Raw genomic sequence first — 11,969 nt, forward strand, 5'->3', positions numbered from 1 at the left:
AGATTCCACCTAAACATTAGGAAGAACTTCCTGACAGTAAGAGCTGTTCGACAGTGGGATTTGCTGCCAAGGAGTGTGGTGGAGTCTCCTACTTTGGAGGTCTTTAAGCAGAGGCTTGACAACCATATGTCAGGAGTGCTCTGATGGTGTTTCCTGCTTGGCAGGGGGTTGGACTCGATGGCCCTTGTGGTCTCTTCCAACTCTATCATTCTATGATCCCCTCTTGCAATTAATCTTTTGGAACTGCTGCTCCTGCAGCCTGGGCTGCACCTGGATGATTTGAAAGAGCCATAAACAATGACTAAGCCTAACTTGTTCACACTTAAATCAGCTTGTTGATGAGATTAGTAAACCAAACTGCTGACTGGTTTTACCTGCAGCAGCACTGACTTGAGTAGCCAAAACCAACCCTATTTGTAGCAAGGATGGCTACACATGGTTACACAAAAATATATGTCTGCAGCATGTCACAAAAGTGAGGCAGGTGCTACTTTATTCATATTAGACCCAGCAATCAATACAATACATATTTAAGTTTTTTATTTCATTATCTGGAAAAATAAATAGAAATTTATAAAAGCAAAAGTCTCATAGAGCTCTTTTGTGTGAAGCCAGTCTCTCAAGTTCTTTGTATCACTAGAACTGTAGAATATTGCACTCATTTATCAGGATTACTGCAATAAAAGGGAAATTTCTCATGATACAGGCAAATAAGCTACAAAGATATATACATATTGTCAGATAGGGTGGTTAACTTTAAGATATCTCAATTAATTTGTTTTAAAAGTCTGCACAAAACACAACGCAGATTGTAACAATCCATCACTTTCCTGAAGACAGAGTACCATCATAACTATCATGTTTTGAAAACAAAACGTTCATGGAAGATAAAAGCACCAAGAAATAGGGCTAATCCTTGTTCTTCAATAAGTAATGTCCTTCAACTGACTTTCTTCAGACATCCACATAGTCATATGCCTGTTCTAGGAAAGCAAACAGTGTCTTCATTTCTTCTGATTCTTGTATAGTGTTTATGTCATTAAGAAGACCTCCTTGGTTCCTGACCTTCAGAAGCTCATCCTACAGAATGTGAAAAGGGAGAAAGTTTAAGATGGTATGAGGAAAACAAAGGATTTTCAGGTAGGAAATCAGTGCAATTTCCAGCAAAGCTTCGGGTAGCTCAAGGATGCAAAGAGGGCAGACAAAATTAAGGAGAAGCAAGCCTTAATACACAAGAAAGAATGGTTTCTGGACAGCCTTCTCCACCCTGGAACTTTTCTAATGTTGCTGGATTACAGCTCCCACACCGCTGACTGCTTGCCACACCGGCTAGGATTGGTGGGAGCTGTCCATCATCATCTAGAGGGCACCAGGCTGAGGGAGGCTGGGTTTAGGAAATACCATTTAATCACTGTGTGAACAAGAAGAAAGGTGCTGGTTCTGGAACAAAATAGAAAAGATACTTTTGCAAGAAGTGATTTTTAAGAGCAACTTCCTCTTCACTCTCGGGAGCCTTCTGAAACAGCCCTCCCGCCACTCACCTGAAGAATGGGTGCTGTGAGTTGGTACTGTGCAACATCAGGAAGACCAAGATCATCACTGCCATTTGTCTGGATTAACTAGAGAGGGAAGAGAGCAAATATCTGCATCTGTATTGGGTTTTTTAAAATGTTTCATCTTTTGCTGCCCTGGGCTCCTTTGAGAGGAACGGCATGTATGCATGCATATATCAAACATCTACCTCATTCCCCCCCCATGTGTATTTGTACTAAATCATATCTAATATGTTATTTATAATATATACTGCTATATTCCAATATATTTAGCTATACCTCCTTTTCAAACTGCTATGTCAACGATACGCCTTCAGCAATCCTGAATTCATTCTTCCATGGACTCAAAAGTCTGGGAGATGAGGCTTGTCAACCTGGGGAGTAGTTCATCTAGAAGGACAACTCTGGTTCTAAACCTCCACTGCCTTGCATAATACCTTTGGGAAAGAATGGGTAAACCCTACACAAATCTGGACCTAAGACAGTTGGATGGCGCCTTATATTGCCTCCTTCTGGCAACTCCTGCAGCCAAGCTGGCGCCAAACATATTGCTCTGCTTTCGTTTGGACCACATCAGCGCGGCCGAGAGGCAGGTCTTGTCGTCAGGACAGCCCAGGACCTGCACACACACTGCCCAGGCTTGTGCCCCGGAGAGGTAACTTCGGTGCTGCGAACACAGCGGTTTGACTTCATCCCCAGAGACACACTCCATTGTCCTTTGAGAGAAGCCCAGTTCATCGTGCCCAGACTCAAAATTCCATCCCCATCTCAGAGATACCTCATTTGCTGTTGCTTTCTCTGTAGCCAGCTGACATTTTAATTTGTGTATTTTGTTCTGGAGATGTTGAATATTTCCTTCATGGAGCTCTGCTGTGGACAAAACTTTGTTTATTTCTTCCTGCATTTAAAAGGAAAATGAAACTTAAGAAATATATTTAAAGCAAGGAACCATCTGTGTAGCAAACATTCTGCCAGGATTAGATTAGCTCCCACTGCAACATATCGGTTATGAGGCTGAAGCAGCTCAAGTATTCGCCATCTTGCATGATTCATTCTACAGAATAGATTGCAAAAGATCTCTTTTCTACTTGAACAGAAGGAACACTTGTCTGATAATACATAATGGTTTATAATATGTAACCTGGGAAGCAAGGGTTAATTTTATGATTCACAAATATTAACTCTTGTAATTTGTGGTGCCATGGTTGTTATGACATTTAAAAGAGTCTGTTACTCCAATTTCCACCTCTCTTACTTTGAAGAATGCCATAAAAACTGGCAGCATGAAGCAGATTTTGTATGGTAACCAATAAAGATGGTCTAGGCATAAAGATTTTGGAAAATACAATAGCTCCATCTGTACCAAAAAGCTTTACCTTTCCCCTCAGAGAGGGGTGCAGAAGTATAGCATTACGGTATGAAGGGGTGAAATAATTTGAAATATCTTGCAATAATAACACAAAACCTTTATGAATACCATCTGAAGCACTATAGTGAGGAAGCTTTCAGGTTTCAAATCACCTAAAGCTCATAATCTTCTTAATTCACAGAACGGATTAGTCCTTTGCTGTGTACTCAGATGATATGCCATGTAAATCCCCAAGATGTACCCTCTCTTCCTTCCTCACCTGCAGTTTTGCCAAACCCTCTTCAAGAGAAACACTCTTTTCCTTTTCCTCTGCTAGCATCTTATGCACGTTCTTCAGGCTGCTCGCCTTCTCCACGGGAACCTTTAGGGTCTCAAAATGTTTGACGAGCCTTGAGCAAAACGATAAACAAGATTCTCACCTTGTGTAATATTTATACTTATGGAAAGGGCAATACTATATTACTGTATTACTAGAGTTCTCACAAGCCTTGCTTACTTGAAGTACTGAACAGCACAGAAATATTTTCTGCTTTGGACTGTGGGAGAAGAGAATGTTCAATATAATCCAAATGGTCAACCCATACGGCTAACTTCTGTTTTCACTTTATTCTCCAAACAACAGGCTAAAAGGTCTAAATGTATTTTATCACATAGGCTGACACCCCTCATGAGCAATCTGGCACCAGGCTTTCAAAATTAAGGAACACTGGAGCATAATTATCTCAGGGAAAGGTTTAACATTAAGTTTCACTCTCACAAAACGTATTTTATTATGAGTGAAACTATGTCTATTTCACCAGCTCCTTTGACAGAGGTATACAGTGGTACCTCGGGTTACATACGCTTCAAGTTACAGACTCTGCTAACCCAGAAATATTACCTCAGGTTAAGAACTTTGCTTCAGGATAAGAACAGAAATCATGCAGCGGCGGCGCAGCAGCAGCAGGAGGCCCCATTAGCTAAAGTGGTGCTTTGGCTTAAGAACAGTTTCAGGTTAAGTACGGACCTCCGGAACGAACTTAGTACTTAACCCGAGGTACCACTTTAATAGGCTTCCAAGGGGAGAAGTACAGCAATATAATGTGGGACCTAATCCACTGGGACACCAACTGAGACATCCTAGCATTAGGAAAGTGTGGGAACCTCCGGCTCATGTGCATGACTAGGCCTGCAAGGTCTCAGAGGTTGCCCCATCAACCTATTTTTGACCAACCATGTCCACCTTTCCCAAGCCCAAACTGTATGACATCAGTTACAGCAAAGTTCAATATGAAACTGCTGCAAAGGAAGAATAGAGTACTGGAATGTGATCCTCATTCTTCCTTTGCAGCTGTACCCAATCACCTGATGTCATATAAGATCCGATGATTGACAAATCCATGGCACCCCCACCTGTCAAAATCGCCCATGGGGAGGGGGGCCTGGACACATCTGGATCTGGCACATCCTTGCATTGGATATTTTATTTATAGCGTTTATAACTCACTGTTCCTTGAAGGAGCTCGAGGTGGCATACAAGGTTCTCCCTCTCCCCATTTTATCCTAACAACCCTTTCAGGTAGGTTAGGCTGAGAGACAGTAACTAGCCCAAGGTCACCCAGAGAACTTCATGGCTAAGTGGGGTTAGGTGTTAGTCCAACACTCTAGCCACATCATACCTGCTCTTATACCTTTAAGGCTGAAGCCCTAAAGATTAATGGATGTATACCAGGGATTAAAAGTAACTGAATAGCATTTATGTACGTAAACATGCTCAGCGTCATGTTGCACAAACACCTGCAGTCCTTTCCCTCAATTGCTATGGTATATTCCTTACCTTTTCCTGAGGCAATTTAAGTGCTTTTCAGTTTCATTGTTATTCTGTGTAGTTTCATACTGAAGAGATCTGGCAGGAAAGAGAATAACATATTGATATTTCTTCCTTGTGGAAAAATGTTTGCTGAATTTGCTGCTGCTCTCAGATAAGAACTAGGTTGATTTGTTTTGTTTCCTGATAGCAATCACTTTCTGTGTATGATAAGGGTTAAGAGCTACCTTTCAGAGAGGACTCTACATTTTCTTTCTTTATTTCTTAGTTTCTTTTATCTTATTGTATTAAGAAAAAGTTTTATTAAAAATTTATGAAGAAAAGAAAAAGGAAAAAGGAACAGGTGGGTCCAGCCCTGTTCTCTTCAGGGCCCGTCATTATTCAACATCTTATAAATGACTTTGATGAAGGAATTGAGAGGATAAGCATCCAATTTGCAGATGACACCAAATTGGGAGGGGTAGCTAACACTGCAGGGGACAGGATCGGGATTCAAGATGACCTTAATAGATTGGAGAACTGGGCCCAAACCAACAGAATGAATTTCAATAGGGAAAAATACCACATTCTGCATTTAGGCAGGAAGAACCAAATGCGCAATTATAAGAGTCATGCCTTGCCAGCAGTACTTGTGAAAAGGATCTAGAGGTCTTAATAGACAACAAGCTTTACAGAGTCAAGTGTGATGCAGAAGCAAAAAAAGTGAATGCTATCCTGGGCTGCATCAACAGAAGTGTAGTGTTCTGATCAAGGGAAGTTATAGTACTGCTCTATTCTGCCTTTGTCAGATCTCACCTGGAGTACTGTGCCCAGTTCTAGGCACAATTTAAGAAGGATGTTGACAAGCTGGAATGTGTGCAGAGGAGGGTGACCAAGATAATCAAGGTTCTGTAAACCAAGTCTTGCGAGGAACAGTTTAGGGAGCTGGGGATGTTTAGCCTAGAAAAGAGGAGACTGGAAGGAGATGTGATAACCATCTTCAAACAACCAAAGGGCTATCATGTGGAAGATGGAGCAAGCTTGTTTTTCCCTGCTCCAGAATCCAGGATCCAAAACAATGACAATAAGGGAGATTCCAACTAAACATCAGGAAGAACTTTCTGACTGTAAGACCTGTTCAATGGACACCCTTGGAAGGCGCTGGACTCTCTTTCCTTGAAGGGTTTTAAGCAGAGGTTGGATGGCCATCGGTCATGGGCGCTTTAGTTAAGATTAATGTATTACAAGGGGTTGGACAAGACAACACTCAGAACTGCTTCCATCTCTACAATTCTATGATCGTTAAACGAGGGTACAGACTGTGTACCTGTATGCACAGCAGTTGAGCTGTTCACTCATACCATTATTCATACATACACTATACAGATTTGCTGCCAGCAAATGTTAATTGCTTCAATGCCACTTTTATTAAAAGCCATTCCCTTTTGCTGGCAGGAAGCCAAGTTCTCTTGGAGAAAACCAAATATATTTCCTTCTCTTGAGTTCATAGTTAAGTCATGTGTTCCTTTAAACCACAAAGAGGCACTGCTTATATCCAGCCACCATGTGTAGCTCTCTAATTTAACTCCACTGCTAAAAGATGAACCATTTTGTTTCCTGTTTTGTGTCTCTCATCAATAAATGCATCAATAAAGCATTTTAAGTCCAGAAACTGTAAGTGATTCTTCCAATTTAATTCACTCAAGATATAAGGTCTGCTAACAAGAGTAAAGGTAAAGGGACCCCTGACCATTAGGTCCAGTCGTGGCCGACTCTGGGGTTGCGGCGCTCATCTCGCTTTATTGGCCGAGGGAGCCGGCGTACAGCTTCCGGGTCATGTGGCCGGCATGACTAAGCCACTTCTGGCGAACCAGAGCAGCGCATGGAAACCCGTTTACCTTCTCGCTGGAGCAGTACCTATTTATCTACTTGCACTTTGACATGCTTTCGAACTGCTAGGTTGGCAGGAGCTGGGACCAAGCAACGGGAGCTCACCCCGTCGCGGGGATTCGAACTGCCAACCTTCTGATCGGCAGGCCCTAGGCTCTGTGGTTTAACCCACAGTGCCACCCGTGTCCCGCTGCTAACAAGAGTGGAAGAAGGCTAATTGAATATAATGGGATGTTAGTTAAGATCCCCACATTGCAGGGAGATGGCCCTCGGGGTCCCTTCCACCTCTACAATTCTATTAGTCTAAGAGCTATAGCTATTTACTGATAACACTAATAAATGTATCAACACAGCTGAAGCCTCTCAAAGGAAGTTAATATAGTACTGATGGAAAGGTCTTTCATACTTACGTTATTAACCAATGCATCATGGATTCCAACTGCTCTCTTGTGTTCTTTGAAAGTGGCTGCCATTTTGCTCTTTGGCCTGCAGTCACCTTCACTACTTTTGAAGACAGAGAAGTTGTTTCGGCTGGCAAAGAACAAGCGAGTTTGTCAGTATCACCACTGTGATAGCTAGATGTGCCTAGAATGCTGTGCCAACAACTTCGTAACCAACTTGCAGGGCAACAGAGTCACTGCCTTTGCAAATCAGCCACAATTAATACTGCCTATGTGTCCCACCCTCCCCTTTGCATAGTAAATAAGGAACCAAGAATGGCCCAGTGCCTTCTAAGCAATGGGGATCCTTTCAAGATTCCTCCATACCTAACAACTCTGGCCTGGTTGTGCTAGAGCAGTGGTTTTCAACCTTTTTGAGTCCATGCCTCCCTTAACCAACCACATTCTTTCTGCAGCTCCCTTGTGGGAGCCACTTACATACACTAAGATTCTGTTACAGTACATGTGTAAATGAGTATTTCCCCATTCTGCCCCGCCCCTTTACTGGCCCATTTTTTGTGTGTCTTTAAGTGGGAGCACATGTGCCAAGGGGAATCCAAGCAATGTCACTGCTCTGTAGGGCTGAGCTAACACACTCCACATGGCAGTCCCAGCCTGCCTTTCCTGAAATTAGCGTGCAGTACAGGGGTGGAGAGAACAAAACAAGATCACAAACCGAAATACAGTGGTACCTCAGGTTAAGAACTTAATTCGTTCTGGAGGTCCATTCTTAACCTGAAACTGTTCTTAACCTGAAGCACCACTTTAGCTAATGGGGCCTCCTGCTGCCGCCGTCGCGCGATTTCTGTTCTCATCCTGAAGCAAAGTTCTTAACCCAAAGTACTATTTCTGGGTTAGCGGAGTCTGTAACCTGAAGCATCTGTAACCTGAAGTGTCTGTAACCCGAGGTACCACTGTACTTCGTTATTATGGGGAAGGAAAGCAAGAAACACCCGGCACAGGATGGACTTTTCCTGACTATCCCTGTCCCTATAAAGCTGGGTGACTGTTAAGGGGGGGGGTTGCCTAGGATGAGAGGTAAAGATGAAGAAGGGGAAAGGGATGCTGGGAGTAGGCGAGGACACACCCTACTTTCAGGGTTCTTTTTAAATGCCTCCTTGTAGAACACAAAGTAGCTTGCTCCTCCCGCCTGGTACTTCTTTGCTGAGGGGCAGGCAGCCACACGCCACTCAATGAAGGAGGAGACCCCACCGGCTCGTACAAGTCGGAAAGGCTATTTGAGTTTTGACCCACAAAGCTGGTCGGGTTTAGGGTGCAAAAAAGTCCAAGAGAGAGAATGAGAGCAAGAGAGAGAGAGAAATAGGCCACCACCATAAAAAAGGATGGGGTGGGGGGAGTTTAGATTTGAAAGAAAAGGGGAAGGATCTTACAGAAGTTGGGAAGAGAAAAGGGGTTGTTACATTTTGACATAAAGGAAGAAGGAAGGAGAGCAGAATGGAGCCTGCAGAGAGACAGGATCCAAACACAGAACACTGCCCCTTTTTAGAAGGGGTCTGGATAGGCAGAAGGGAAGACGTGGGGGAAATATACAGACAATAAAAAGGAGAATAATCTGGGCCAGGTTAGGGCAGGGAGGAAGAGGTCAGTGGAATGCTGGGATTCCTCCCCATGGATCAAACAGGCAGCAGCCTCTTAGAAGTGTCAGCAATTTTAATTACCCACAATGCATCCACACTAAACACCAACAGAGTGTGGACACATTGTGACAGTGGCTTAATTTTTCATACACTTTTCATATAGTAAATCCCTACACTTTATGGGCTACGGCTTCCCTGCCTACAAATTCACAATTGTAAGAGCTTTGAGATCTATCGCTGTGCTAATAATAAGATTATTACTAATACCAATACTAATACCTTCAGAAGACTGTGCTCTCTGCTGCCTTTGTTTCTTCTGGACTGCTTGCACACCTTGCTATAGAGAAACATACAGGAAAACAGAGTCAATTAAATGCTTGAAATGCCATGGGTTTTTACAAATGAAGTATACAAATGCCTGATACACAACCCACTGAAGCCCACACTGGCTTCTTTATGAGCACCATATCAAGTTAAAACATATACAGTGGTGCCCTTGGTTACATACGCTTCAGGTTACATGCACTTCAGGTTACAGACTCCACTAACCCAGAAATAGTACCTCGGGTTAAGAACTTTGCTTCAGGATAAGAATAGAAATCGTGCTCCAGCGGCGCGGCAGCCGCATTAGCTAAAGTGGTGCTTCAGTTTCTAACACTGATTGGATAGGTTCTCTATTTGCTTGTCACAATTTCCTTGGTAGTGAGAGGGATTAAGGGGGCTCAAGATGTGGTTGGCTGCAGTGGGGCTTGTTTGCATTTGTGAGGGGTGGGGTGGCTTGTTGGGTCAACTATGCCAGATTAATTCGTATGTCAGTGGGTTCTTGTTGTCTTGTTGGGCTGTGTATGTGATTAAAGGGGACCTATACTGGACTATACTTCTATTTGCCCTCTTGTCAGTTTCAGTCTGTTGCTTCTGAGTTTAAAAACACTTTGTGCCTCATGTTGTATGAAGACAATATGGGCAGAATGCTCTATCCACAGCAAAAAGGAACCTGCAGTGTTGTCATCATACAAATTGGCAGTCAAGAATGAAACCTGCATAAAACTCCTACAACCATGCCAGGACATAAACCAAATATCACTGGCCCATGCCCAATGAAGAAAGATTTTAGTGAATAGCGGGGGGAGGGGGGGTTCTGTGCAGCAGAAAGCAGAACCTCCTTCTCCATAGTTCCAGCCTCAAACTAAGTCTAGGCTCAAGATCTTAACATTTGTGCGTCAAAAAATACAGTGCAACTTATGAGAAACCATCCAACTTTTGCTGAATGACTGAAGCGATCCTGCCCGCAAACATTTATGTACTTCTGGTGCTTTATTTAACAGCTGTACGGCTTGCCCAGTTGCACATCTCTGGAACAACTCCACCACCTAGTGGCCAGTTGAGTCTACCATCACTGTAATTTGGGCTTTCCTATGGCGATACTACTTAGCACTCTTACAGCTATTTCGAATGTACAAAGCACATTGCATACATGACATTATCACAGCCCCTACAATCACCTTCTAAGGCAGGTCAGTTATACTGCAGATGGCTGGGAGGGGGTTAAGGCTTGCATTCTTGAGTTTATGGCAGAGGTACAGCAATACATTCACAGTTTGTTATGCAGCTTCAGAATGCAATCCTACACACACACACACACACACACACACGAAACAAAACTGTGTGCACATAACACACATCCTACACAAGGGTTTGGTTCCAGAGGTCCACACGTAAACATGAAATCATGTAAAGCCAGTAACCCCTGCAACTCCCTCCCCTGCAAGGTGGGGAAGGCTGCTTACCAGGCGCTGGGAAGGTTGTGGGGACATGGCTGTCAACTTTTCCCTTTTCTTGCGAGGAATCGTATTCGGAATACAGTGGTGCCTCGCAAGACGAAAAGAATTCGTTCCGCGAGTCTTTTCGTCTTGCAATGTTTTTCGTCTTGCGAAGCACGGTCCGTCGGAACTGCGCCTCTTCAAGCGGCTTTAAAAAAAAAGCGCAAGACGTTTTCGTCTTGCGAAGCAAGCCCATAGGGAAATTTGTCTTGCGAAGCAACGCAAAAACGGAAAACCCTTTCGTCTAGCGAGTTTTTCGTCTCGCGGGGCACCACTGTAAGGGGATTTCCCTTTAAAAAAGGGGAACATTGACAGCTAGGTGTGTTCCAGAGGTCCAACTCCTGCAACTCCCTCCCCTGCAAGGTGGGGAAGGCTGCTTACCAGGCGCTGGGAAGGTGGTGGGGTGCTAGGATGCTGCCAGAGGAAAACCAACCAGGTGCACAGGTGGGAATAAATAAAAGGGGAGTGGGGAACAGTGGGTTCCCTCTGCTTTCCATTTATTTCCCACCCACCCCAATCCGTGCAAGGCTGCGATGGCACGGGAAAGCAGCCTTCACGTGAGTTACCTGCGCAGAACCATTCTGCACCTGGTTACCTGCACCTGATCTATCCGGATGAACTCCAACGCGGCGGCAAGGGCTGAAAGGGGGGGTGCGAGTACCCCACCTCCCAAGCGGGGGCATTCGCTTAATAGAATCATAGAATCATAGAGTTGGAAGAGACCACAAGGGCCATCGAGTCCAACCCCCTGCCAAGCAGGAAACACCATCAGAGCACTCCTGACATATGGTTGTCAAGCCTCTGCTTAAAGACCTCCAAAGTAGGAGACTCCACCACACTCCTTGGCAGCAAATTCCACTGTCGAACAGCTCTTACTGTCAGGAAGTTCTTCCTAATGTTTAGGTGGAATCTTCTTTCTTGTAGTTTGGGTCCATTGCTCCGTGTCCGCTTCTCTGGAGCAGCAGAAAACAACCTTTCTCCCTCCTCTATGTGACATCCTTTTATATCTTTGAACATGGCTATCATATCACCCCTTAACCTCCTCTTCTCCAGGCTAAACATGCCCAGCTCCCTTAGCCGTTCCTCATAAGGCATCGTTTCCAGGCCTTTGACCATTTTGGTTGCCCTAAACAGCACTCTATCCGGAGCTTCAACGCTGAGCAGCATTTCTAGCACAACTCTCCCTCAAGCATGAAATCCTCTTTATCAGTCATGAAAGAGATGACAATCTCCTCCTCGTCAATGGAGAGATGAACATCCACGGAGAGGGGACCTCAAGTAGCGAGAAGGCTGACGCTCCAACCACTGCACCGCACCGCCGCCCGCTTACTTTCCCCTCAGGCGTCCTCTTCGGCCGCTTCGCGCCGGAGGGGCCTGGCCGGCCGCTGGGCCCCGGCGCTGCCCTCGCCGCTCTCTTCCCCGGGCGGCGTTTCATCGCTCCTGAAACTGAGGGAAACGGGCAGCCGTTCCCGCTCCCGACCGTTGGGCGGCGTCACTCGCTCCGCCCACTCTC

General features: G+C 44.6%; 1 protein-coding gene across 4 annotated transcripts; it reads right to left on the reverse strand.

Annotated features, from left to right (window-relative positions):
* Positions 1-476: 476 nt before the first annotated feature.
* CENPQ (centromere protein Q) lies at positions 477-11,964 on the reverse strand. 4 transcript variants are annotated; one of them, XM_083495321.1, is made up of 8 exons: positions 11,787-11,964; positions 8,916-8,973; positions 7,009-7,129; positions 4,739-4,807; positions 3,182-3,311; positions 2,332-2,451; positions 1,542-1,619; positions 477-1,080 (listed from the first exon to the last, which is right to left on the reverse strand). In XM_083495321.1, exons 1-8 carry the CDS (start codon positions 11,889-11,891, stop codon positions 955-957), a joined length of 807 nt encoding a protein of 268 aa, XP_083351447.1. In that variant the 5' UTR covers positions 11,892-11,964; the 3' UTR covers positions 477-954. The 4 variants fall into 4 exon arrangements, with proteins under 4 accessions (XP_083351447.1, XP_083351448.1, XP_083351446.1 ...); XM_083495322.1 differs by lacking the exon at positions 11,787-11,964 and adding an exon at positions 11,044-11,141; XM_083495320.1 differs by lacking the exon at positions 11,787-11,964 and adding an exon at positions 11,023-11,141.
* Positions 11,965-11,969: the final 5 nt, after the last annotated feature.

Source organism: Podarcis liolepis (genome assembly GCF_965112155.1).
Source record: "Podarcis liolepis genome assembly, chromosome: 3".
Lineage (NCBI taxonomy): Eukaryota > Metazoa > Chordata > Lepidosauria > Squamata > Lacertidae > Podarcis > Podarcis liolepis.